This window comes from Neltuma alba, unplaced genomic scaffold, assembly GCF_004799145.2.
Source record: "Neltuma alba isolate B1F8T4 unplaced genomic scaffold, ASM479914v2 tig00011481_pilon, whole genome shotgun sequence".
Classification (NCBI taxonomy): domain Eukaryota; kingdom Viridiplantae; phylum Streptophyta; class Magnoliopsida; order Fabales; family Fabaceae; genus Neltuma; species Neltuma alba.
Genome location: NW_021636150.1, coordinates 75,886 through 103,726, shown reverse-complemented (window position 1 = coordinate 103,726; position 27,841 = coordinate 75,886). Strand labels below are relative to the sequence as shown.

General features: G+C 34.9%; 1 protein-coding gene and 1 long non-coding RNA gene across 4 annotated transcripts in view; one reads left to right on the top strand and one right to left on the bottom strand.

The window, feature by feature from the left end:
• LOC114713961 (alpha-glucan water dikinase, chloroplastic) overlaps window positions 1-12,374 on the bottom strand; it is an 18,290-nt gene extending 5,916 nt beyond the window's left edge. Inside the window, exons 1-25 of one of the 3 annotated variants that reach the window (XM_028898654.1) lie at window positions 12,229-12,374; window positions 11,427-11,774; window positions 10,497-10,541; window positions 10,291-10,397; window positions 10,104-10,182; window positions 9,926-10,017; window positions 9,627-9,780; window positions 7,846-8,067; window positions 7,356-7,694; window positions 7,145-7,255; window positions 6,325-6,423; window positions 6,103-6,243; window positions 5,936-6,024; window positions 4,844-4,978; window positions 4,496-4,658; window positions 4,325-4,414; window positions 4,055-4,240; window positions 3,511-3,573; window positions 3,323-3,385; window positions 3,172-3,231; window positions 2,930-3,082; window positions 2,701-2,784; window positions 1,231-1,407; window positions 1,049-1,155; window positions 134-347 (exon numbers count right to left, since the gene is read on the bottom strand). In XM_028898654.1, coding sequence (XP_028754487.1) covers window positions 134-347; window positions 1,049-1,155; window positions 1,231-1,407; window positions 2,701-2,784; window positions 2,930-3,082; window positions 3,172-3,231; window positions 3,323-3,385; window positions 3,511-3,573; window positions 4,055-4,240; window positions 4,325-4,414; window positions 4,496-4,658; window positions 4,844-4,978; window positions 5,936-6,024; window positions 6,103-6,243; window positions 6,325-6,423; window positions 7,145-7,255; window positions 7,356-7,694; window positions 7,846-8,067; window positions 9,627-9,780; window positions 9,926-10,017; window positions 10,104-10,182; window positions 10,291-10,397; window positions 10,497-10,541; window positions 11,427-11,708 — 3,255 coding nt within the window. In that variant the 5' untranslated portion in view covers window positions 11,709-11,774; window positions 12,229-12,374. The remainder of the gene's footprint in view (window positions 1-133; window positions 348-1,048; window positions 1,156-1,230; window positions 1,408-2,700; window positions 2,785-2,929; window positions 3,083-3,171; window positions 3,232-3,322; window positions 3,386-3,510; window positions 3,574-4,054; window positions 4,241-4,324; window positions 4,415-4,495; window positions 4,659-4,843; window positions 4,979-5,935; window positions 6,025-6,102; window positions 6,244-6,324; window positions 6,424-7,144; window positions 7,256-7,355; window positions 7,695-7,845; window positions 8,068-9,626; window positions 9,781-9,925; window positions 10,018-10,103; window positions 10,183-10,290; window positions 10,398-10,496; window positions 10,542-11,426; window positions 11,775-12,228) is intronic. The other 2 variants (XM_028898653.1, XM_028898655.1) reach the window with 2 other exon arrangements.
• LOC114713962 (uncharacterized) lies at window positions 9,708-27,841 on the top strand. The gene is made up of 3 exons (XR_003737399.1): window positions 9,708-9,782; window positions 15,000-15,009; window positions 27,831-27,841. It is a non-coding gene; the product is annotated as an uncharacterized LOC114713962 (long non-coding RNA).

Genomic DNA, 27,841 nt, shown 5'->3' with positions numbered 1-27,841 from the left:
TTATTTAATATGTAGCCGATGAAGTATGCCAGTTTTCTGTTTGAACACTCACTGCTCATAAGATATAACAGCATCATCATTCAATAATTGCCTCAACGCGATGGAAAAGGACCAGAGTTCTAGGTTGTCATACCTTGCTATTTCTCGCTCGCACAGAAACATGAGATAGGACATCCGGCATATCAGGTGTCAGTACAGCAACTGTGCCATCTGGTATTTCTTCCTCTCCTTTCACACTCTTTGCAACCAAAATTGTAGGGCGCTCATACGATTTGTTTTGAACAGCAAGCAACTCGTCCACAACATCAACATATCCAGTGGCTTCAACTGGGCTAATAACTTGCCAGCTGTCCCAGGCCAGCCAGAGTTATGTTAGAATATATCATATCAACTGCATAATGCTGTAAGAGTCTAGCGTGTCAACTTGCAGAAACTGAAGAGAGAGGATAAACCTCAAGTGATAGGCTTACACTATATTAAAATTATAGCGAATGGAAGACTATATAGTATGTAGAGAGAAGGAGAGAGAGAGAGGAGAAGAAAGAACTAGCTATGTGACAGAAGAAAAAGGAGTGAAAAAAAAAGTTGGGGAGAGAGAGGCTAGGAGAACTTAATTCTCATTCATCATGCCTCAGAGACCTGAGCTGCAGCTTATACAGGTTAGTTAGGAATAACTAACTAACCTCAAGTGAACACCTTGGAATAAGCTAACAACAGAAACCTGATAAACCTATCATAACCCACAACCAGCAACTTTGCATTACCATTCAACAATAATTACATGCTCTCTTCCCCTCTATTTATACTTCACGGATCTATTCAGGTTAGCGAACTCTCTTAACCACTATAGCTAACTACCTTCCTCATTCTGTTTCTTCTTATATTAAGACCTACTAGTGGTTATTACCATCTCTTTACTAATTTCCACAAGTATCATTACACAATAGTTAAAATGAAAACATGGGACCAAAGATCATACAGCCTAGCCCACTATTTGGACTTACTTTACCATCAAAGATTTGTGTTTAAACAAATATTATCAATTCACCTTCCAAGATTAGCTGTTTTTCGGAGGATTGGATCCAGTCGATTAAGAAGTGAAGACAAAGTAGCGGCAGACCCGGCACGGATAATTTCTTCAGTGAAGATTTCCACCTACAAGACGAGATTTTCAGGAGAGTGACAAGGCAGAAAATTAAATAACAGAAGTCATATCAAACAAGGACGTACAGCCCATCTGTCCACCCCAAGCAGTGATCCAAGGTATTCTGCTGATGGTTGCAAAATTTTCTGGTACCACTCAGCCTTGTGTGCAAGTGCTAGTCTTGTTCTGTCAAGGACCGATTTTGCATACGGTGCCCAATGAGTATCCTTACTCTTGTACATACTTAAGGCAACATTCCAACCCTTCAAGAGCAATGAAATGTATATCAAATCATGGTGAATATTCTTCAACTAGATTCTTGACTAAAATCGCATCAACATAATATCTTAGATATAATTTAAGTATCACCAGACTTTTTCCCCCAGAACTATTATCAATACAACAACACGGTATGTGATTTTCAAGGGCCTTCATTGTCAGGTCTGGACTATTTAGTAAAGCAATATAAATTTCTTGTTAGGTAATTCCGTCAGGTCTACTGTCTACTTACAAAGGAGCCACATTGTTGGCTATTTCAATAATCATTTCAAACCTAACACTCATACTGCTGAGTGAAATAGTTTATGAAAAAAGTCTGAAATTATCTCGTCTATATTGAGGCAGTATTTATATTTTATAGATACTAGTGGGACTACTCTGGGGTCAAATTAGAATCAGTCGAATAATAAAATAACCAAAAAAGAAATCACTAAAATAATTTCATTATTTACAATTCTATAGACAAAAGAAAATTATTTACAAAGTGGGTTTGACCCTCCCCAAACCTCTCCCATGGTGGGATCTTCTTGCACCGGCTGTCCCTTTGTTTACAATTCTAAGCAACAATTTAGCATGATTTCTAGAACAACTCCTCACAAGAAAGCCTTTTGGGCTTAAAGTGTGGCCAAAGTACTTGTTCGCCATAACTTGGGCCGGTAGTGAGTTCATAGGGTCTTTAAAACAAGATATCATAACCTATAATTCAGCATGAATTAGCAAGGAATCTTAACTCGAAACCCAGGTATCAAGTTTATAGGTTAATCCACTCATACGGTCCTCACTTAGTCCATTCATTATCAATGTTGGGCTTCCAGTCAATCTTAAATCCTCCCCCTTCACCATCATCATATTCTTTCTTGTTAAATCATTGGCTTTAGTAAATATGTAAGCTATTATTTCAACTTAAAAGCTTAAAACTGTCAAGTGAAGGGTCATGAATAAGGCATAATTACACAACCCTATGCTTTATTATGAAAATCTACAGTATTTTCCCCTAGAACGAAAACACACCCTACAAAAACTACAGCATCTTCTCATCCTGCATTACAAAGGATATGACAGCGATTGTTTGAAAAAACCTTAAAGTCATACCACAGTAAGAATATATTCTCTATGAACCAACAAACTCTTAGTGACTTCATCATTGGCATTTAAGCTCACTTTTTACTTTAAAAGTGTAAAATAACTAGGCAGCACAAAATTCTTTCTTTATATTTAGATGACGCAGCTAATAATCGAGAAACGAAAATGGGCATAGATTTACAAGATCACTATACCTTCAAGCAGTAGACAAGATCTTCATTATCATCTGATGAAAGTGCAACATTTTCAAGGGCCATGCAGATGAAGTACATTATTTTCTGCAGAAACCATAAATCAGCTTGTCAGATTTAATATCTTCAAATCTTATCGCTGTAATAAAATAATGAAAAATTGACAAAGTACAGCATAGATAAACCATGGAAGATAATTTACATACTATCAGAAGCACAGGACAAGATTTACCTCTGGTCCAGCATTATTTAATTCCTCATATCCCCTTTCCATTGCAGTTCTAACAGTAGAATCTAGGGCCATATCCAAAAATAAAAGGTCTTTCAAACGATCCTGGGGCATAGAGAGCAATGGACGTAGTTCTTGGCGAGCCTCAAGCAAACCCTGTTGCAAAACATGTATATCAGTACAGGAAAGGCTACTGAATAAATGCATCAATGAATTATTATTGAGTGCATTAAAGCAGCATAAACCTCAAGAAGTGGTTCAACTTCCTTAATCTCAATGTTGTCCCTAACAAACTGGAGTAATTCCTGCTTAAGAGATACAATATACTCATTTTTATGATTCAGAAGACACAATAACATCATAAAAAACTCCCAGAAAAAAGTTGAATAACATTACTGGAAAACCAGATGGCAAACCAGGTACTGGATTTATCTGCACGCCAACCATGAAGCCTTGACCCTAAGGATAACGGAATAGAAAATTAGAAAGAAAAAAAAAAACAAAGAAATGTAAGAATCTAAAGGATTTATCATATCTTACAACACTATAATTCCTTGGGCAACAGAAGAAGCTACTTTTCTTACCTCAGCCTTATATCCCGTACAATATGAAATAGCAGACTCAAGATCAGCACCTGAATGAACGGCCTGTATAAAATACAACAAATATTATAAATGAGCAGAATATAATCTGTATGGTGAATTAAATCTAGGCGGCACAGAGCTGGAAAAATTATCTTTGACAACACCACCAATACGGGTGTGTGAAAGATGCAACAAATATTCAAATAAATTGTAGCAGGAGCAATTGCACAATAGAACGTAAAACAATATATTACTGACCCCCCCAACCCCCAAGGGCTTTTTATTAATTAAAAGAATCCTTATCTGAAACCAAATGAGCACCAAATTGTTGGCTCTCTTTTGCTATCAGGCTTACATAAAGCCATCTGCAACATTTTATCTTATGATCATATCTCACTGATATATGGGCACATAGTTAACAGCACAGCAGGTACACAAGAAAAAAAAATTATTGAATAGAAGCCAAGAGCTTTCTCAACTAATGCCTTTTACCTATGGAGAAAGGTAAATAGAACACATAATTACTAAGATATATGAGGTTAACCTTCAAAGTCCTCAAGTAGTTTCCTAGATCACGCAAAAGGCCCTCCTTCTGATCTCTTCGGAAATTCGGCTCAGAATGGATAGCACGGTCATAGCTCAAAAGACGATCTTTTGTTATTCCATTGGCGTTCAATGTTTTCCAGTAAACACCAATGTCAAAGTCACTACTTATATAATCAATCAGCGCCTGGAGAACTTAGCAGAAAGTCAAACACGAGGCTATTGAAGAAAACCATATGGAAATCCATAATTAAAGATTAAAACATATCACCTGACAGATTACAACATCATCAGGACTAGTATTGTTGTGCAACTTCTGGTGCCACTCCTCCATCATTCCACCTTTGCAATGATTATTTCTCTGCAAATCATATAAGATTTTTCAATGTGACTAAAGAAAATGCTCAGACACCAAGGAAAATCAAATAAGAAATCACACCACCTGGATAACAAGAATCTCATCCCGAATCCGCTGGCCTACATCACCTTCACCTCCACGACCAACTGTAGACAAGATCATTCTTACAAGTTCCCTATACTGTGGATAACTTGTATACACTTTCTGAAGTGAATCTGTAAGCCTATCCTGAGCTTTACTGATCTCACTGTTCCAATGGTTACATAGAATCAAAACTTGTGATCAGCAGATGGTCAGGTGTGAACAGAAAGACATTAACAAAGAACATATAGCAAATGAATAGCTTGTTCCAAGAGACAATGATAAAAAACCAAATTCAAAGATGAAGATGATTCACAATTGCAATTATATGGAGAAAAACCAATTGCCTACCGTGGCTTCACATTGTAATTTTTGTTCCATATGAGCTGTCTCGTTGCCATGAACCGCATCCACACCAACATACCTGCAAGACCCAATTGACCAGCATCCTTTGCTTGATCTACAAGATCTGCTGCAATGTTGAATCTGCCAAAAGGTTTGAGTGGTTTAATCAGATCCCACCAAACAGAATTACCAAAAGAACCAAATTGGCGAGCATTTATGATATTATTGAAGAACAGTTATTTTCAACTTCCACATGACAGATTAATTAGAGGCAAATAACAAGGCATCAAGAAATCCTCATGTATGTGATACTTTTTTCAACCAGACAGATCCAGGGTGGCAATAAAGGCAAGCCAGGAAAAAAAAGGCATGTTAAATGTAACAGAAAACTGAAGGCAGTTGAATTAAGTCTTGCGACAGATTGAAGCATGCAATACAAACAGACAACAAAACGCATGGGACACTTCAACATCCCTTGCTTTGTCTCTAGAACTGGACGAAAAATCAGACCATAGGTGTTCAAGGCCGGACTTGCCCATCTGCATTGAAGGAACTTGAGTTGGGCAAAAACACATGTTTTTTAGGGTTGGGTCATCCCATTTTTTAGGGTTGGTAGGGGGGATGGCCCTGCCCTGCACAATCATGCTATATTCAGAAAATATAGTAAACGATATGAAGATTTGAATCTTTTCTTTCAGAAGCAAAATATAACTACACAAAGACTTATATGAAAATTCTATTGCCTAGGAGCCCATTTCATGATTTCTACCAAAATTTTTTCATAGAAAAAAGAGCTTAAACAGCCTGGTCTGCTGCTAAATCAGCATAGGCCAAGCCGTGGGCACTAAGCTTCAATTTCAAAGCCCGGTCTTAAACCAAATTGGATACTAGGCTAAACACCTGGTCCATGAACACCTGAGGTAGACCAGCCTTTAAGCCAACCAACTGCTTTACTAAAAAGTACAGGGAAACCAATTTCCTCAAGATCCTATTGGGGAAAAAAAAAACTTATACATAGAAGATAAGATTACAATCGCATTAGAGGACAAATGAAATTAATGCAATGAAGAAGTCAAAAGCTTTTAGGAGATTACTGACCGATGCATGAAGGACCTTTGCGCTTCATCTTCCATTTTTGCTATTTTATCCAGCAAAAACTTGGCAGTACCTTTGCCATCAACATTATCCTTTCAAAAAAAAAAATCTTGTGATTACATATAACAAGGTGAAATAAATAAAGAAGACTGATGATCAAGGATTCTAACCTTCTCTATTTGCTTCTTTCCACTATCAAATGCAATATAGAAGTTGGACCCATTATTCTTTATCCATTTTCCACAGGACAGGAGGACAAAAGGCATTCCTTTAAAAGTATCATCGTCAACCTCTATATCTAAAGATTGGACCTGAAATTTTTATCGATTAATGCAGATCTAAATGACCTCAAATAATGAAAAACGCAACTTCAGCTATGTTTTGTATGATACCTCATGAAAAGGATCAGATGACGAACTACTTTTAAATTGTGTTTCGGCAGCCCCATTCACAGCAACTGAACCAGGGGGCAGACCGCTTTGGTTGGGTACCTGCCGGAGAAATTTGAAAAAAGCAGACAACCATTGACATGAACTTTAACATCCAAAGTATCTCGCCTTCAGTATTAACTATAAACAAAATAGAAATATTCACAGAACCCACCTCAAGTTTAGGGCTTGAGAGAGGGAATGGTTTGGGAGAGATATTAAGCAGGGTGGAAGAACACATCCCACAGCCCAAAATTTCCAACCACTCCACATCACGTGGCTGGGGTTCATTATAATTTTGAATTTCCTATTTTAACCAACTCCACTTGCTCATTGTTTTGAAAGGCCAAATCATTAGGATAATATGGGAAATTTTATCATTCAAATCCATCCCACATTTAATGACAGTGAACATCCACTCAGTGGGAAGTGTGGTGCCATACATGTCTAAGTCCTTTCAACCAAAAGAATAGATTGTTCCCCCACCCCACCCGTTTCAAAACTCTCTCTCAACCAGATCCTTAGATTTTGAAGGAATATACTTCTCAACTTTGAAGTCAAGCAATTAAACTCATAAAACATGGGGGGGGGGGGAATTCAACAACCATTTTCATCCATTTTTTGGGTCATATTTTCTTTACTGACTGTCTCATACTTAATTTTGATTTCTTAGTTAAAAAGTTCATGCTTAGAGTCCAGAATACCCAAAAGTTAACTATTCCATGGAATGGAACTGATCTAAAAATTGAAAGGATTTTCATTGAATTTTCCTTAAATAACTCACCAACCACTCCTCCGGTGTTGTCCTAGATAAGGCCCAGTGAAGGGTAACAGGCGACTTAAAATCTGTAGCCAGGTGGACCTTTGTCTTGCTAGCATCTTTAGTAACAAGGACCTTGAAGATAGGAAACACCGTCACTATGCAAATTTATACCAGAAAAATAAATACCAGCAGAAGCAGATTAGAAGAAAGCATGAATAAGATATTGCCCCACCAAAAGATTATCATCGCCAAGCTTGTAGATTTCCTTATTCAAAAGGAGACCCCTGTTCTGTTCCTCCCTTGCCTTGGAATATCGCTCAATTACTGTCAAGACTTTAGTCACATCTACGTCTTGTTCAACAATGTTTTCAGCAACATGTCTGTTTATAAGTTGCATCAAATCTCTCTCTTTCCGTTGGATTCTTTCAGCACGAAAATATTTTTTGGTTTTCAATTGCTTGGCAACCTTTGTCTGTATCTCTCCTTTAAAAATCTTCTTCTTTATCTCATCTATAGAGGTGCCTTTCTCAAGCTCAGCTAGCAATTCTTTTCTTGCTTCCTCAAATTCCCTCTGTTGGAAACATCACAGGAGTCGATAAGTAATCACAGCATAAAGGTAAGAATAGATAAATAAAAGGGTTAGATAAGCAATATAATATTGACAATCTAAGTGAGTGATACTTGACAGAAAATGGAAATCAGAAAGTATGTTCTAAAATTACAAGTTGTTGATCTGGAGAGTAGTTAGGCTTCCCAGCTTTTTCCCACCGTATATAGGCTTGTACTTGTACAAGTTCATCAGGTATTATCTTTGTTTCAGAAACTGAAGGCTCCTTGATTTCTGTGGCAGTAGTTTTGTCTTTTAATCTCACATAAAGGTCTTCCGTTGAAGTACCTCTAGCCAGTTCCTCCAATAGCTCTGTTCTAGCTGCTTCGTATTCCTCCTACCACAAAAGAGGGAAAATCATTTATCCATTACACATAAATAGACAATTGTAAAAATCCCATGCCATGCAGCAAAACATATGAAGCCAACAGCAAACTACAAAAAGACAACAGCTTTCTTTGGGTTTTCAGAACGGTATTATCAAATGGGAATTTGTAAACTAAAAGATCAACAGAGGAGGATAAGAAATTTAAATATAAAGAACAAGTAATTGCTTCAGCTAAAAGCAGATATGACTAAAACTCCAACATTTGCTCTAGACATGATTGCCAGAGGACCGCAAAAGTAGCAGACTGCACACTGCTTGAGGATTTTAAACACTATCTTTTTTCCAAAGCCTCTCACATGAATAGCTTAAAACAGTCCAAGGCAAATGCTGCTCATCATACAAGGTAAAAAGGCCTATCCAAAAGCTTTAAAGCAACCTCAATTTGAAAAAAGATACAGCATTTTGATGAAAGCTATTTTCTGCATCACCTTACAGCATCTACACATGCACCATTCGGGCTCCAATCATACATAAGATGGGAAAAAAAAAAAAGGAAAAAAGAGGGAAAAAAAGAGAAAGAAAATTTTCATATTTGTAATGATCAAATTTCTCAGGATACTGTGAACATATGGTATCATCTTATGATTAAAAGAAAAACAAGCGACAAAGAAGCTTCTCCTTTAACTTTTAAATTTCCAAATCCATGTCACTTAGAGGGACCTTTAACATACAAAATGTAAGGTGATGAAAAAAATGAAATGAAAAGAGTAACAATTAATTTTTTGGTTTTGAAGATGTCGTTTGTGCCTTTAAATTTTTTTCCTTCAAAAAGTAATAGAAAAGGACAATTAAAAAAACATGTATCATGTCTTTTGTGCACCGGGAAGGAAAGGATTTTCCTTTTCCACACCGAAAGCACCCTTAGAGGATTCTGAGGAATCTTCAACTGAGTCAACAAATAAGCAGGGAACACATTCAACTGAGTCAATAAATAAGCAGGGAACACGTTTAAGTTATACAATTAATTCAAAGAAGACAAATTTCTATATCATACTAGGGATGAAAATGTACATATCTTAACAGTTTTTCCCCTTCATCCACATGATACAAGTTATGAAATGTTTATACTTAAAAATAGAGTCATATCGAGTTTGACCATCAAATATGATATGACACTTTCAATTGCATCTAGACGCTACATATTATGTTGTGAAATGTGTCCTGTACTAGTGTCTATGCTTCTTAGAGTGAAAGTCATGATAAAGACAGAAACCAGGGTGTGTTAAAACAAATAGAACCAAATGTGGGTGTCCTAGTCAAGTTTAAGAAGACATGAGCATACATAAGCATAATATTAATACAAAAATGAACATAATAAAACCTCCCTCGTTTTTGCATGCATCAGTAAGTTTTAAACTCAACATAACTCAAAATTCCAGCTTTCATAATCTCCAAAGGCAAAGCAGAATAATATAATATAGCAAGTTAAGAGTAGAAATTAAATTAAAAAAAGTAAGAATAATAATAAAGACTAGACTTCTACACATGAACATGACTTGATCACTGACCTTTTCTTCCTCTGGGGTGTATTTCTGCTTACCCTTTCTTTCCCACCTAAGATACGCTTGAACCTGTACAAGGTCTTCAGGAACTGAAAGATTTTTATCTGACTTAACTTTTATTGGTAACTTAATGTGAAAGTTTCCACCATTGTTTTTAAACCTGTAAATAGAAGTTTGATATAATGATATAATCACATAAACGTGAATCTAATGAAAAGAAACAACATATAGAAAGACTCGCCAGTTATTCTGGGCCTTGTCGAGTATAGGGAACTCAAGGAACAACAACAAATACAAACACTCACCACTTATTCTGAGACTCATCAAGTATAAGGAACTCAATAGCTTGTGCTGCAGGATCATCTATTTCTATTTTAAGGATGGATCCAGAGCCCCTCTAGGAAAACAATTTCATTAAAAATAAAGTGAATACATCAGTTTTCTTGGAATTTTCTTAAATTTTGGTTATCATTGGAAACGTACTTTCACAAATGGAGTCCTAAGAGCTCTGTTTTTATGTACTTTTGTTCCATCTGGGCGTCGAGAAGGAATTACCCACTTCCTACAAACAAAAAACAAATGTAATTGTACGAACATTAGTAATCAATTCAAGCAATTGACAATCTTGGGTTAAATATCAATAATTGAAGATAGTTTATGCTGAATATACCCTTGTTGATCACAAATAACTCCCCAGTGCAAAAGCAGAGAGTCACTGCTACTAGAAACTTCTATATCTATTTGTGTAAGCCCTGGTGCTGAAGACGTAACGCCAACCTGGTACATCAATAATATAGCACCCATTAATTCATAGATTATTACCATACCATATAATAAATGCCTTAAACCATTTAATATTTTAGGCCTGCTGTATACCTGCAATTCAATATTCCCATCAAGAAGGAAATTTCCTGAAATCTGCTACAGGGACAAAAGTTGTTAACAGAGAATTCAATTGAATAGTTCAAACATTCATGAAAGTTCAGACTCGAAGCACTTATGGTCAGTTCTGTTTACTTTTTCTTGGATGATGCAGAGGTATGTTGATTAATTATTCATTTCATAATAAGAAGTCTATCATCGAAACTTTTGTACATTAACTGTTATATAAAATCCATTAATTGAACCATCACTGCACAGCAGCATGTATCTTTAAAACTATCAAACATGCTTGCACGATTCTCTCCTACTTTTTTTTTTTGGGGGGGGGGGGAATGCACGATAATTTACATTAGTTATTAAATTTAAAAAATCAACATTTCTACTGTAAATTACCTCACAGAACAAATTGACTTGGACAACTCGTCAACATGTTCATAATTGTACTCAACATTTACTCATAGGATTGCAAATGAAATGAGCTACTTAGAACCTCATATCTAGGCTGCTCTCATCTTACTTCATTCATCAAACGGAAAAACTTGAATTTAGCATAGAGCTCATTTAGCTGCCTCAATCAAGCTTAAAAGACTCATTTAATGTGCCAGTGACTCAGTTCGCAGTGAAATAAAATAAGTACATTATTGTATTTAATTTCAAATGTATAAACTAAAATTTCTAAATTTCCTTATTTAATTAAGCTCAATTTATTTTTCGCATTTTATAGAAGATACAAGCTAAGTCTGATCTCTTTTTTAGGCTTAGTTGAATTGAACTCCGATCCATGCAAAGATCGACTAAGCTTCATCTCTACTTACGGTATACTAATAAAACTCTCTTTCTTTTGATAAATACTAACAGAACTCTCTAATCAGCATGAGGGTTTGAATTAAACCATATTTATATTATTTCACATTTGAAGCTCACCTCAGAAGCTTGAACTGTGGGTGAAGACACAGCTTGTGGAACAACTGCAGCTTGTTGATGCCTTGCCATGGCTACCTTCGGTTTTCTTACACACAAATTGTTCCCACAAAATTTTGTAGCAAGTAGAAAATTCTGTGCTTGTGCTGGCGCTTGGTTCTCACTTACATCTTGGTGTAAATTGTTCGCAGATATGAAGGAAGAATTAACTTTACTTCGATATTTAGCAACCGTTGGACGTATCAAAGTCTGGTGCAAGATGCCATGCGTGACGAGATTACTCATATCGGGGAAGCCACTCTTTATTTTAAAGAAATCCAAGCATCAGCACGTAGTAATTAAAAGAACTTTCTACAAAAAAAAAAAAGCACAAAATTGAGGCATGTAATAACAGGATGCTTTTCAAATTTGGGACACGAAACAGAATTGCGCGCTCCCGGACCCGGGCTGCCAATTAATTGTTAGACATAACTTACTCAAGTTGACGATCATCAACATCAATCTTAAATCCCATCATTTCCTATTAGCATGTCCCGTATTTAAGACGTATTAAAATTTGAAAAGTATCACACCGTTCTAAACTTCGCGGTGAAAATTGAACGCAGCATATCTTCTTCGACACTCAACGCACTTCGATTCGAAAACGGAATACAAAATTTGCATTCATTCTCAGAATCCATCCACGGTTTGACGAGAAACCAAGGAATTTCCAAAGCGAATGAATCAGCAATGTCCAACCAAAATACAGCGAAAAACAAATTAACCTGGTCGTGGATATTGATAAAGTTCAAGTGCTAGAAACTACCTCGATGTGGAGCTCAAGAGGAGCGAGGATGCGACCGAAGCCTCGGATGCAATGAGAATGAACAGCAAATGAGAAAATCAACGAGAGAGCTCAGTGCTCCGTGTCAGGACCTTCGAAAACTGCCCAATGCTCAGTTCAGTGAACTCTGGAATCACGAGAGTGCTACGACGTTAGTTAACATGGCCATTTAGCGACATCGCTGGATACGTGGCACTGTATAACCACTCAACTGGGTAATTAGTAATTACATTTGATAATTCTTCGAATAAAATTATAAATCACGTTATTTGAGTAACAATTTCAGTATTATTTTTATTTATTAAAATCAATAACATCGAATTATTTATAAGCTTCTTTTTTTTTTTAAAAGGGAATTGGGGTAATTCATGGAAAAAATATTGAGGTCATGTTTGTAAGGTTGGCGGAATCTGGCTAGAGGAAGTTAACAAGGAACGATAAAGGATCTCGTGGGGCCCGTGAGGCGAGATCAGTACTCAGTTATCTATTATCCTGCAGGGTTTCGCGATTTCTGGTACATTCTGTTCATGATGGACTCATCTGCGGCTAAAAAACAAGAGTTGGGATTAAAATATATTATGTCTGATTAAATTATTCCTGTTAATTTTCTAGTCCGTTCATTATTTCCGCGTCTATTTATTTGAGATTTGCCCTGAAGAGTTTGTTCTTTTTTTTTCCCCTCCCTAATTTGTGATCGAATTTAAATTTTCAATAAAAGAGATGTCCTTTTTTTCTAGAATATTACTATAATAGAGTATTTTGTCGCCGCACTTTTTTCTAGAAGATAACTTTTGTTTTTATACGGTCAAAAAGAACCGAATTATGAGTGATCCTCACCCACCCTTAACTTTTGCAAATGACTATAATACATATAAAAAACAAGTGAATGCATGAGGGTAAGTAAGGCTGATTACCCTTCACTATATTTTAGCAAAAGAAAAAATATATATATCTGAGCAGATATTAACAACTTGAAATTATGGAGAAAATTAAACTCAACTTTTTACTTATAATAAAGAATTTGTTACAAAGTCATGGGCGATTACTCTTCACCATCGAGGATCACTACTAGGTTCTTATTGCTATTAGGTTTCCTGCACGTTAAGAAGTCCTTCATCTGAGGTACCAGCATTCTTTGAAATGCATGTGTAGGTAAATAAATATAAATTATTATTTTTTATTCTAAATATAAAAATTTATTTTGTAGTATGATCTAACCAAATTTTATATTTAAAATTAGTAGTAATATTACCTCCGATCCTAATTATAAGATCTCGTTCATATATTACAAATAAAATCTTATAATTAAGATTAGAGGCAGTATTACTTATCATAATAATCATATAGTCAATAATTCGAGCCCTATGTACTATTGTTGATGATCCAAACGTGGAAGCGAAGAATGTGGGGGCTACGGGTGATTTGCGAGTATGCTTTTGCTTTGAATCATATGACAAAGGGTTCGAGTGTGAACAAGTCAGTGTCGTGATATTAAAAAGAAGACCAAAGTGAAAGTGCATAGGAAGAAACCAAAAAAAAAAGAAGAGAGGCTGTAATAAATAAGACTCGGTATGGTAAAGAAAAGGAGAAAGGGGAAAACAAAAGATCAGGAGAAATACTTTTATGACCAAGGGAAGGGTTCCGAATAAAGCAAGCACTAAGTTAATAATGTAATGTACTCAATTGCAAGAGTTTAATCTCTTTACCCAGGCAAGGTTAAAAAAAGTCCCTCTACTATGGGTGTGTACTGTGTAGTATGTTTTTTCACATGATTATTTAATTAAGTCAGATTCACTCATTATTGAGCCCAATTAAAGATAACTCTGCATTTACACGGATTTGTAATTGATACCTCGTAGTCCAACGGTTAAAGTTTCTCTGAGTAGGACTGACACCAATTGATGTGTACTAGACTGGGCTAAGTTTTTTTGGCATCAAGACTGGGCTAAGTCTAGTCTCATTTTTCAAGAGTATTGACTCTTTTATTTTTGTTAGGCACATAAATCCTCCTATTAAAGTCAAACATATTTGAGACACTATTTGATGCAAAATGTGGGGCACTTATCCATGACAATACCTTTTTTTTTGTACATAAAAGTTTAGGTGAGTTGAGTCGCGAGGGTTCACTCAGGCCAATACATGCCTCCAAGTTCAAAGAGCACTTACAGAAGTATTTATAGATCACCTACCAATAAGGTCATCACATCAGCAGTGGGATTTGAACTCACGACCTTGTGGATTATGAGTCAACTTTTTACTAATTAGACCAACTTTTGTTATCTTACGAAGACTATCCTCTTTGGATGGACCCAATGCTTATTGGTCTATATTGAATATTTTGTCGTTAAATCCAGAGATGCATAATAAAGTCCTTCATTTTCTAGGGCTTATCATGAGGTTTTTTTTTTGAAATATACATATATGCAATGGGCCTTGAGTTAGCCTATCAAAAAGTATTGGGCCTTGAGTTATGGATAATTTAGATGACGTGGCTTTCATGCATGACCTGATGACCCGTTGGATAAATTATGAGTTATGTTATTTATAAAATTGTAAATAATATTCTGAGTGCGTGCTATAAATTCTTCGTTTTATACCACTAATATATTAAATACTTTTTTTATGGCATTTCCAGTATTTTTTTTTAAATTAAAACTAAGTCAGATGTTGATACACATTAGATTTTCCATTTACTGAAAGGAATAAACATTATAAGATTAAATGAAGAAGCTTTGAAAATTTTTTTGAATCAGCTTATATTCTGTGAAATAAGCTTTCATGAGAGAGAACAAAATTTTAATTATATTTTATTTTTTTCATACTTATTTGTTTTCTGTCGATAATCCTGTCGGGCCAAGAAAAACAAAAGCACCCACCTGGCCACCGGATTTGGATTGCATAACATGCCGTGTCAGAATCTTCGGCTGGCTTGCATCAAATAATATCTTTTTTATGAAAAAGATACAAAATTTTAATTTTTCTAATTATATTTTTAAACCAACATCATAAAAAATTAAGTTGTGGTTTAATTTAATCTCCGCGTTGTCCTCGTTCGTGGAACATGAACGTTTGACTTGCTACAGTATGATATGCATGTTCTTTATGTTCTTCTGTTCCCACTCGATCCTTCCGAGGTAGAGATCGATTCCATATGATTATGAACCTCTAATTATAAAAATAAAGCATACGACCAAGCAACAATTATTGCTATTTTTTTAAAGAGGCGCGTGGCAACCAGTAATTAGCAGATTCGTAGAAATATTTTAGTTTCTGACGTGAAAACGATGGACGCGCGCGAGATTCAATTGAATATTCTACAACGAGGCAACTAAGCTCTTTTGTTCATATAGTATGAGCTACACATGAGAGGCCAATAGGAATCCCATTCATAGATCATAGTAGAATATTCTCATTAATCAGTCAGCAATTTCTAAATTACCAACCTACCCCTCCCAAATTCCACCGCATTATTACTTTTATTCCATTATTGTCATTTTTCTGCCCACCCTAGCCCGCTTGATGAGCGCGCGCGCGCGCACACGCCATGCATGCACACACATATGGTAATTAAACGCCCTATGAAACAATTAATAAAGAACATCAACTCATATCTCTAAATCGCGTACGAAGTCCCTCATTGGCCCACCTCAGTCTTTCCCTTCCTGCCATGTGCTCTATTCCAATTGGTCCTCTATGGATGAACATTATATTTTTATATGCGGGTTTTGCTTGTGGTGCTATCAATTCCCGATGCTACTACTCCTCTTTGCTATGCATTGTCAATCAATTGCCATTATCAATTCCCGATGTATGAATATTTCCATCTCGTGAACCCTAATCGTCCATCTACATTTCTTGCTCACAATATTCTCATGTAATTTATTACCTTTGTGGTGCTATCAATTCCCGATGCTAATACTCCTCTTTGCTATGCGTTGTCAATCATCAATTGCCATTATCAATTCCCGATGTTTATAATGTCTTCTCATGTAATTGGCATTGGATAGATTCTCTCTTTTTTCAAAAAAATAAAATGAAACTTTGTAGAACTTGCAAGGACAATTAATGGCTTTGGCCTCTGTTCACACGCATGTGACTTCATAGTTTTTGTTTTTGTGGTGTATCAGTACTGCCAATTAGATATCTGATGTTTTTAATTATTGATGACGCATCTATCCATGTAATTATTATACCGTCATATCATTTACTACCTTCAAGGAAAAAAAATGATATGGTCTACTACACATGCTGATTTTCTTTTATTCCAAGCACATTATCATTTATTATTTTATCAGTCATATACCTGGGTGCGTTTTTATTAGACCTAACAATTTAACCATTGGCTCTTGGATTTTTTTGCTGTCAACAATTGGCTGTTTGATAGGAGCCACGGATCATGGGAAAAATTTTCTCAGGATTATGAGGGAATTTCAAAAATCATACATCCTGCCAAATTTTCAGTGGGGTCATTCTGCATAGATGAACATATATATATATCACGTTAGTTTGATCATTATCTGTACTGCCTATCACCCTGAATATCAAGTTACTATTATTGCGTCTTAAGGCACATCAGTATTGTACAAAAAATGGCTCCTACTGCAAAAAATTTTATCGAAGACTTGAACTCCAGCAAAGACACATGGAGTTTGCATGCGAAGATTGTCAGGAAATGGCCGGTGCCCAGAAAGATCCCTCCTTATGCTGTGTGGAAGGTATCCATGCTATTAGTGGATGAACAGGTATTTGTTTATTTCATTTTCACCATGTTCCATCTAACTTTTACAAATACCCTATCACAGTTTCTTCTTCTATATGTAGGAAAGTAGGATTGAAGCATTTACCACTCAGAAATCACTAATTAGACGTATCATTGAAGAACTTCGGGAGGGGGTAGTGTATCATTTTGAGAACTTTGAAGTGCTCCTTAACAAAGATGAGTACAAGGTTACAGATTGTAAATATAAGTTAAGCTTTCATTGTTCAACATCGATCGAGGAAAGTGATCTTTCAATTCCATTTGATGCATTCAACTTCGTTACAATCAAGGATGTTGCTGAGTTTAATGCCAACAATGAAGACTTGATAGGTTGGATCACATACTTATATTGCTTAGCATTTTGTCATTGTTTAATTCTTTTAAGAAAAGTTGGATTTAAAGTCTTTTTTTTTTTTTAATGTTTTCCAGATGTTATTGGGTTTTTACAATCATTTGGAGATTTGAAGGATCATAAAAAAGAAGGGGGTAGTACAAGGAAGCTCAGTTTCACAATTGCGGATGAGAAGTGATTAGCCCAGTTTATAGTTTATATTTTAAGATGTTTTGTGTTTTATTTTATTAGTTGTCCCTGTTACTATGTATTGGATTTTCACAATTATTTCAACCAGTTTTCTTATATATATTTTCGTTATATGTGCCTAGAAACAGGATTTTTTTCCTTTTTTTGCAGTGAGAGATCTGTCAATGTGGTAGTATTCGGTCAGTGTGCCAATGAAATATTTAGAGCCAAAGGGGAAGACTTACAACCACCTATTGTTGTGCTCCTTCGTTTTGCAAGAATCAACAGAGGAAAAGGTACGTATATGTATCATCACATGTTATTAAAGGTGTTACCTCATTGCTATTCATGTCTATCATCAAGCTTTAACCTTGAAAATCTAGGTTTCGGACATTTAACTAATCAGTTTGAGGGGACCAAGGTAGTTTTCAATCCTGACCTCCCTGAGACCAAGAAACTACTTGACAGGTTAATTTCATCAACCATTATTAAGTTATTACTTATTAAGATTAAGGTTAGCATGAAAGTGACCAATTATTAATAATTTTCCAACACTTATGTTTAGTCTTGAAGATAATCCAGTTGCAAGTCAAAGTTTATCCCAGGTATCAAGCTGTGTCATTGCAACTGCTACAAATGAGTCACTCTTAAGTTTCCCTTGCAGGATTAATGTAGCTCAGATAATGAACTTCACTGAGGTATAATTTTATTTACATTGATCGAAAAACAACTCTGTTATCAACTTGCTTTTAATTGAGGTGCTTATATATGTTTGGTATTTAGCCATGTGAGGTTGTCACTAAGTTGGTCATTGAGAAGCTTGAAACAGCATATGGTTGGAATTACGATGGATGTCCATGTGATAAAAAACCATTCTATGTCAATGGGAAACTTAAGTGTAGCGCATGCAACACAGAAGTCAAGATGACTGAACCCAAGTATGAAATATTCTTCAAGATAAATATACCATATTATTTTACTATTAGTGACTTATCTTTATTCCTTTTTAACTACATAAGTAATATTTACTTGGTTAATACATATAGGTTCAAAGTTCATTACAAAGCAAGGGATTCCACTGGTAAATGTTCAATCATTTTTTTCAATCGCTTAGCTTCTCAGTTATTGAACTGTGTTGCTGCCGACCTCAAGGATCAAATGATTAAGGTGATCTCTTTTGGGAAATTTTGTCAAAATAAATTTGTTCTGCTGAATATCAGTACCACATTTTAACACATTACACTATGTGATGCTAACAGATGGGCAAGCCTATGGGATTTCCTAAAGAGCTGTCCGATTGCATAGGGAAGGAAGTCCTGGTCAAACTTAAAATCAAGGACTTCAACATCGGTCACCCCAATAGTAGCATGGGTGTCTCACAGTTTTCTGATGATATGCACATAATCGAAAAGTTCACATATAGCGAATACCAGGAAAATCCTCCAACTCTAACTGAGGTATTAACTATTAATATTGATCATTTATACTTATAATCAAAGATCTTTAAGCTGTAATATATCAAAGTGAGGTACCTAATATACTGAAAATATGTTTAACAGGCTTCGCCGGTTGAATCGAGTGCGTCAAAATCCTCTCCAAAAATTGTCCTTGTGGAGGCAGAAGAAGATGATGACCTGACTGATTCACAGATTGTCACTCCAGAGGACACTAATGCAAAGAGGAGGAAACTGAGCAAAACCATCTCCCAAGCAGTTGATGACGGTGGTCTCTCAGAGATGTTGACCCCTACATTCAGCTCAACCAAGCTTTTGAAAACCATAAAAAAAGAAGTTTGTTGACTAAAGAGCAGCCTCATTTTGTTTGTTTAGTCACGCCATTTCAACTTCAATTTTTGGATTTAGTCTACTATTTCAATCATCCAGGCTTTTGTGATCTAGACATATTTTAGAGGCACCAAATTAATATGGTGTCATTATCATGTTTAATTGTGAAATGAATTTCAATTCCTTATGCTGGATGTATTTAAATTCTTCTAATAGACAAATTAATTGAAAATTATTGCCCACAAGATATGGTCAAGAAACATTAACCAAATAATGTAGAACTTTCCATCCTAATATATACTTTATAAATTATAATTCTATAGTCTTTTCCAAATGCTAAATTAATTTCTAATAATTTATTCTATGGACTCCAGTTCAGGATTTTCTCTTAGAACACTTATATTAACTCAACAAGTTAAAAAGTTTTGCATTTGATTTATTGAATATTTAATATTAATAATTGGTGCACAAAATGAATAGCATATTTAATATCAATACATATGAGTTTTGGGAGTATATCAATCAAATGTTATAATCATATCCAAGATTGCCATAACACGCTATTTTAATTATATGTCTTACCTCTCATTGACGTTAAATATATTATTGAGAGAATGTAAATAAAATCTGGCTAAAATATCTAAATCCAAATTATGATTTACACTTCTAATAAAATTCTAATTAGGCCATGCAAGTGGTCTTCATATCTTATGATTATTTTTCAGGTTGAAAAACGCATAAATAATTCTTAGAGTGTTTAAAATTTGTGTGTGTGTATACATAACTAAAACTTTCAAAAATATGTTAATCAAACACTTTAAATTACAATATAAGTTTTAGAGAAAAATATTTTTTTTAAAATTTTTTTTTTGTCATTGATATAAATAATATTTCACAGCAGAATAAAAGAAAAAATATTTTTGACCTTTTGAATCAGATGCTTAGTTAATAAAACTAAAGTAATAAAATTATTTTTACTTATTTCATATCATTTATTCCTTACTATTACTGTTCTTTATTTTCTACGAGCATATTTCAATGTATAGGCTAATAGGATAACAGTGGTAGTGTCATCATTCCTTACTATGTGGGTTTGATAATGGCAGTTATTGAAAAGTTACGCTCAAAAAATCAAAGTTACAACTTTGAAAAAATAATTTTATCACCATATTTACCAATCAACATAATTCACTTGTAGTTTAGTTTTTTTTAAAAATATTTATTTGTACATGGAACTTAGTGAGAATATTATTCTTTAAAAGTTTCCATCACTTCTTGGGTTTCGTGTACAATGACATATCGTTCTTCTGTGATCATGTTTACACATACAATTTACATGGCTATTATAGGGTGAGGTGCCAATCCTAATCATTATTGCATTTTAGAGTCCCAATGCTATACGCTGGAGTTCATTCTTCTATGCTCAGATATCTCTCTCCTTCCGATATGAATGCAGAATTAGCCTACTTTAATGATGATTCCTGAACGATTTCAAAAACCGATGGAGATGATCCTTATCAATATATAATAAAAAATTATTTTAAATGTAAAACTTTGACAATACTCCAACCATATTTTATATTTTTTAGAGTGTGATCCAAGTGATCAACGATACAGCCAATCAAAAATCATATTTGATCTCCAACTCATTAATCCCTTGTATGGATAAAGTAGCCAATAGTGGGTAGACCAATCACATATCTTGCTTCATTTTTTTGCTTGCCGAAACACATATCTTATTTATATTATAGCTCTTTTATTCATCATGTCAGCCTTATCAGTCCAACAACCTTCTTTGGGCAGAGAGAAAATGGTACAGCACAAGAAGATGACCAGACAACAGAGAAAAAAGAACAGTATGTTGTTAGAACTGTTCCAAATTTTCTTATGGCATTCTTCAAAATATATTTGTATATACTCTTCATACTAAAGTATTCTTCTTTACTGTAGATGATCATGATAAGGCATATCAGAATATCTCATCAGTTGAAATGCAGATGAAGGAATGCCGATCTCAACATGATGGCGCACAGAACATAATTCAGGATCATTTCTCTATAAGGTCTAAAGCGGTTTATGAAACTCCAACGAAACCAATTTTACCCGACATTACTAATTCCCAAACGCTTTACAAAGAAGGAGGCTTTGAGGTTAATCCAACTTCATTTGCAAATCATGCTCAACCGGAAGACATTCAATATTTCTCAACCAATGGGGAAAGAGCTTTTTGTCCCAAGAGACGTCGTATTGAGAATGTCTCAAGTCTTGCTGAGAATCTAACCCATGAGCTTTATCATGACACCAGAAGAGGTGTGTGCATGTTTCATCCATATATAATGTCCTTTACTATATTATTTGCATTGAATCAGCTAACATATTTCTGAAAATTTTGTGAAGAGGATATTTCAGCCTCAGAAGGTATTCAAGGAGATGACCACTTATATGATTCATTTAATATCAACCTTGATGGCTATCTTGATGAGGGAAATCCAGAATTTGAATGTCAATATTGTGGAGCTATGCTATGGTTCAATGAGAGAATAAAGAGAGCTCCATCTAATGAACGGCCAATTTTTTCAATATGTTGCTCCCATGGTAAAGTGTCTGTACCTCATTTACAGACTCCTCCTGAACAGCTCCGTAAACTTTTCTTTGACAAAGGTGATCCAAAATCCAAAAAGTTCCAATCAAGCATTAGAGCATATAATAATATGTTCTGCTTCACTTCAATGGGAGGGAAGATTAACCATTCTCTAAACAGTAATGGTGGGGGACCTTACACCTTTGTCATATCTGGACAGAACCACCACTATATAGGTAGTTTATTACCTGAAGAAGGAGCTAATCCAGTGTACTCTCAATTATATATTTATGATACGGAGCATGAAATAGCAAATCGGCTTTCAGCAATCAGGTATGTTTCTTTTACAAGATTAATAGCACCATCAGTATTTAATATATTTTTTACCAAAAAAAAAATTCAAAAAAATATAGCCAAATATTTGTGATTTGTAATAATGTATTCATTTCAATATTCTTTAATATGTATAGGAATTTATTTTATGGTTTCCTAATTGCTTTTCCATCATTTTTACGTAGTGAATATTTAACACTAACTTTTTTGTTAAAAAAATCATTAACTATTAAACAATGGTCCATGATACATTACGTCACATGATTTCTTCGTTTTTTTAACATCTCTTTTAAATCTATCTATTATAAATTAAAATAAAAAAGTACTATTGTTGATTAGAAGTTAAACCTCACAGCTTATTTTAAATCACATAGGAATCACAGTGAAGTATCTCAAGTGGATGTGACTATAGCACATGAAATCAAAGAATGTCTTGACGAACATAATTCACTGGTCAAAAAATATAGGCATGCATCTGATATACTGAAGAGGGATCGCCATGCAAATGTCAAGATTTGCTTGATAAGGCATATGGGCCCTGACAATAGATGTTATAATCTTCCAACATCATCAGAAGTTGCTGCACTAATAGTTGGTGATTTTGACAGATCATATCACAAGAGAGATATTGTTGTGGAAAAACAAGGGACGCTCAAACGAATAGATGAATTTCACAGGTCATACCTACCATTACAGTACCCACTGTTATTTCATTTTGGAAATAATGGTTATGATCCAAATATTATGCACTCTACTCAATCTCTCTACCACACAAGGAAGAAGAAAAAATTGACTATTAGAGAATATCTAGCATATAGATTGATGAACAGGAAGAATGAAGAGTCTGTTATTTTGCATGCTAGAAGGTTATTCCAACAATTTATTGTTGATGGCTACACAATGGTTGAAAGTGATCGATTGAAGTACATAAGAGATCATCAAAAGGAAATAAGAGCCGACCTATACAAGGGAATCTCTGATGCTATTACAAGAGGTGAAACAAATGCATCAATGATTGGAAGAAGAGTTGTTCTTCCATCTTCATTTACAGGTGGTGCAAGATACATGGTGAACAATTTTCAGGATGCAATGGCAATTTGTAAATATGCAGGTTATCCAGATATATTCTTAACATTCACTTGTAATCCTGCTTGGCCGGAAGTAAAGTGTTACTGTACCGATTATGAGCTTAATCAATCAGATTGTCCGCAAATTTTATCAAGGATATTTAAATTGAAATTAGATGCTCTCATGAAAGTTATTAGGGAACAAAAAATATTCAGCAAGATTAGGGCAGGTAATCATCAATTGACCAAGTCCACCTCATATTTATTCCAAAATAAAATTCTGTTATACATTTTTATTATTCACAAGGTTGATTTGGAAGTATGAGATTTTTTAATAATTGTTATGTAATATCTTATTTATTTTTTTATATTACTGCAGAAATATACACAATCGAGTTTCAAAAGAGAGGATTGCCCCATGCTCATATCATTCTCTTCCTTGAACATGATGACAAGCCCAGAACACCAGAAGATGTGGATAAATTAATATGTGCAGAAATACCAGATAAAGAGTTAGATCCTGAGTTATATGAGCTCATGGGTAATTACATGATTCATGGTCCATGTGGACACTCTAACAAGAATTCACCTTGCATGAAAGATGGAAAATGCTCGAAGTACTTTCCAAAAAAATATGTCGACAATACAGCTGTTGATGAAGAAGGGTACCCTACATACAGGAGGCGCAAAGATGGAAGGACTATAGAAAAAAAGGGCATACCATTAGATAATAGGTTTGTTGTGCCTTACAATCCACATTTGCTTAGATTATTCCGGGCTCATATTAATGTTGAAAAAACAAACCAGTCAAGAGCAGTCAAATACCTTTTCAAGTACATTAGCAAGGGGAATGACAGAGTTGTTGCAGGGATTTACAGCAATCCTGATACAAGTAGCTCAGAAACTTCATTCGATGAGATATCACATTATCTCAATTGTAGATATGTTTCACCTTGTGAAGCTGCATGGCGTATATTTGCTTTTGACATTCATCATAGATATCCTTCTGTCGAGCGTCTATCCTTTCACTTGCCAGAACAGCAAGTAGTCTACTACTCTGGGAAGTCATCTGTATCATCATTACTAGACAAGCCAAGGATGAAAGAATCGATGTTCTTAGCCTGGATGGACTTGAACAAATCTGGTGGGCTTGCAAAAACAATGACATACATACAGATTCCACAATACTATACTTTTGATAAGAATCAGAGAATATGGAAACCAAGGCAACGAGGATTTGCAGTTGGGAGATTAGCACATGCATCACCAACACAGGGAGAGATCTATTATTTGCGGGTTCTCCTCACCAAAGCACGAGGACCTAAATCGTATGAGGACATTAGAACTGTCGATGGTATTATCCATCCAACTTTTAAATCTGCATGTTATGCCCTTGGTTTGCTCAACGATGATCAAGAATTTATTGATGCAATCAAGGAGGCCTCAATCTGGGCATCTAGACATTACCTCAGAAAATTCTTTGTTAGTATGCTACTTTGCAACTGCTTATCACAACCACTTTTAGTTTGGCAGAAATCTAAGCAACTTATTTTTGAAGATATGTTGTATGTTGCCAGACCTCAACAACAACTATCAGGTAATGACTATCACATATATTATCAAATTATCATTATTTTATAGCATGATATTTTTTAATTATTGGTGCATCCTTATTAATTAATCTTAATAAACTTTAATTTGTTATCATTACATGTAGGAATTAGTATAACTGATGATGAGAAGGAGGAAGTTGCACTGATTGAAATTGAAAGATTACTCAAGAGGAACGGGAAATCTTTGAGTGATTTCCCTTCAATGCCAAAGCCAAAAACAGATACACATATTGATATGAGGAACCATTTATTATTGCAGGAGCAGAACTATGACAGAGACAGCTGTAGATCTGAATCAATAAGTTAAGAGCTTCCTTAACAGATGAGCAATTGAATATATTCAATGAGATCTTGAATGCAATTGACTCACCAAATGAAAATTTCTTTTTTGTTTATGGTTTTGGAGGTACTGGGAAGACATTCTTGTGGAATGCATTGACTGCAACTATTAGGGGAAGAGGTGAAATAGTGATAAACGTTGCATCAAGTGGGATTGCAGCAACGTTATTACCATCAGGCAGGACAGCTCACTCCAGGTTTGCAATACCAATAGATATAACTGAGGAATCAATGTGCAACATATCACACAACTCACCAATGTCTAACCTCATTAGAAATACAAAGTTATTCATATGGGATGAAGCTCCCATGGTTAGGAGATATTGCATTGAAGCTGTTGATAGAACATTTAAAGATATCATGAAGTGTGACCATCCATTTGGGGGAAAGTGTGTTGTCATGGGTGGAGACTTTAGACAAATATTGCCGGTTGTTCCAAAAGGAGGCCGTGCTGATATTGTTGATGCATCAATCAATTCATCTGAACTATGGAATCATTGTAGAATGTTTCAACTTACGAAAAACATGCGCCTATTATCAAGTGGAGATCATGGTGACAATTTGAAAGTCCAACAATTCTCAGAGTGGTTGCTTCAAGTTGGTGAAGGTAAAATAGGACTGCCAAATGAAGGTGTTACAGATATTGAGATTCCAAGTGAGATACTAATCCAATCATCTGATAATCATATTCAATCCATTGTGTCTGTTACTTATCCAAACTTAAAATACCATATCAATAATTCTGAATATCTGACCAACAGAGCAATCCTTGCACCAACTATTGAAGTGGTTGATCAAATAAATGATCATGTTTGTTCAATGCTTGATGGTGAATATGTAGAGTACTTCAGCTCAGATTCAATAACTGCTGCTGATCAAGACGTAGAGTTCCAAGAATTATACACTACTGAATTCTTAAACACCATCAACTGTTCTGGTCTTCCTCCTCATAGATTAGCATTGAAAGTAGGATGTCCTGTCATGCTCATCAGGAACATTGATCAAGCATCTGGTCTTTGTAATGGGACAAGACTCCAAACTACTTTCCTTGGTAAACATTTCATCAAAGCTATAGCATTGAATGGCACAAGTGTTGGTCAAGAAGTCCTCATCCATCGCATGGATATGAATCCATCTGAAACTAAGCTTCCATTCACAATGGTAAGGAGGCAATTCCCCCTCATTATTTCATTTGCAATGACCATAAATAAGAGTCAAGGACAATCAATGACTAATGTTGGTTTATATCTTCCAAGGCCAGTATTCTCACATGGGCAGCTGTATGTAGCAATGTCAAGGGTCAGAAGAATTGATGGTCTAAAGGTGTTGATCGTTGATTCGAATAATAAATCAACCAACATTACTACCAATGTTGAATACAGAGAGATATTTCAGAATGTTCATTGTCATTAGCAGACTAGCTGTTGTTACAGAACTTGAGTCCTATGTTCTTTTTATGCCACATGTTCTGTGATTAACATTAGTCATTATTTTGATGTATCTTTTTTGTTATGTTTAATAGCTCGTAGCTCAATAACACCATGTCATTGTATTATTAGCATCCAGTTTTTTAAAATCAAAATATTATCAAATGACGGTGGGAAATAAAAATTATGAAACATATTTTCTATCAGAATTTTTAGAATAACTAATATCAACTCCACCTGAAATAAAAAAATATGAAGGAGGTTATGAACTCAACTCCATCCTAACCTTCCTCATGTACAACTTGAACACGACTTCTTTAGCATTAAAAACAATATAACTTTGTCACCAAGTACGCAATATTACAAAACATAAATTCATATTTTTGTTAGAATGGCAACTTCGTTGGAATTATGGCAAAATGAGAGAATGGGCTAGGTGATCTTTATTAAAAAATTTGTTTACAAAACATATACACAACAGGGAATAATATAAAATAGATATTGCTAACACATTTCTCTTCCGAAAAAAGTCTATCACAATTGCTTTGTTTTTACTAGAACGCAGTTTTAAAAATACTTACTTCCCTTAATTACTAATGTGTTCAACGCAATTACTTACTCTTTACAATTTAAAATATTTGCATCCTCTATTGAATCAAATTACTTTGTTAGTTTACAATACACTTTACACAAATCGCGCATCGCGCGGGGCTATAAACTAGTTTATCCAAACATATCCTATTTCACTTTTAATTTGTATATCCCCACAAATCTTTTGATCAGATTTTTGCAGAAAGAAGGGAATGAGTAACAACAAACTGTTCCAGAGTTGGTGCTAAAGCACAAATACGTTTAGCTGTGGCTTTTAATGCACGCATACGTCCAAGTTGGTAAAACAATAGAAAAATCACTGTACATTCCCACATGAACAATCTAATTAATCATTAAAAAACCGTGAGCAGTATGTTCCTCTTATCACTTGTTATCATTTTTTGTCTTAAAACTTACTCCTTCGATCCTAAATATAAGACCCTCATATACATTATATATATAATGTATACGAGGGTCTTATATTTAGGACCAGAAGAGTATATGTTGATCTCATTGTGATTATTGGCTATTTTCTTCTGTGAATGGTGTGTGCTTCCTATTTTGAATGAGTGATAAGTCTC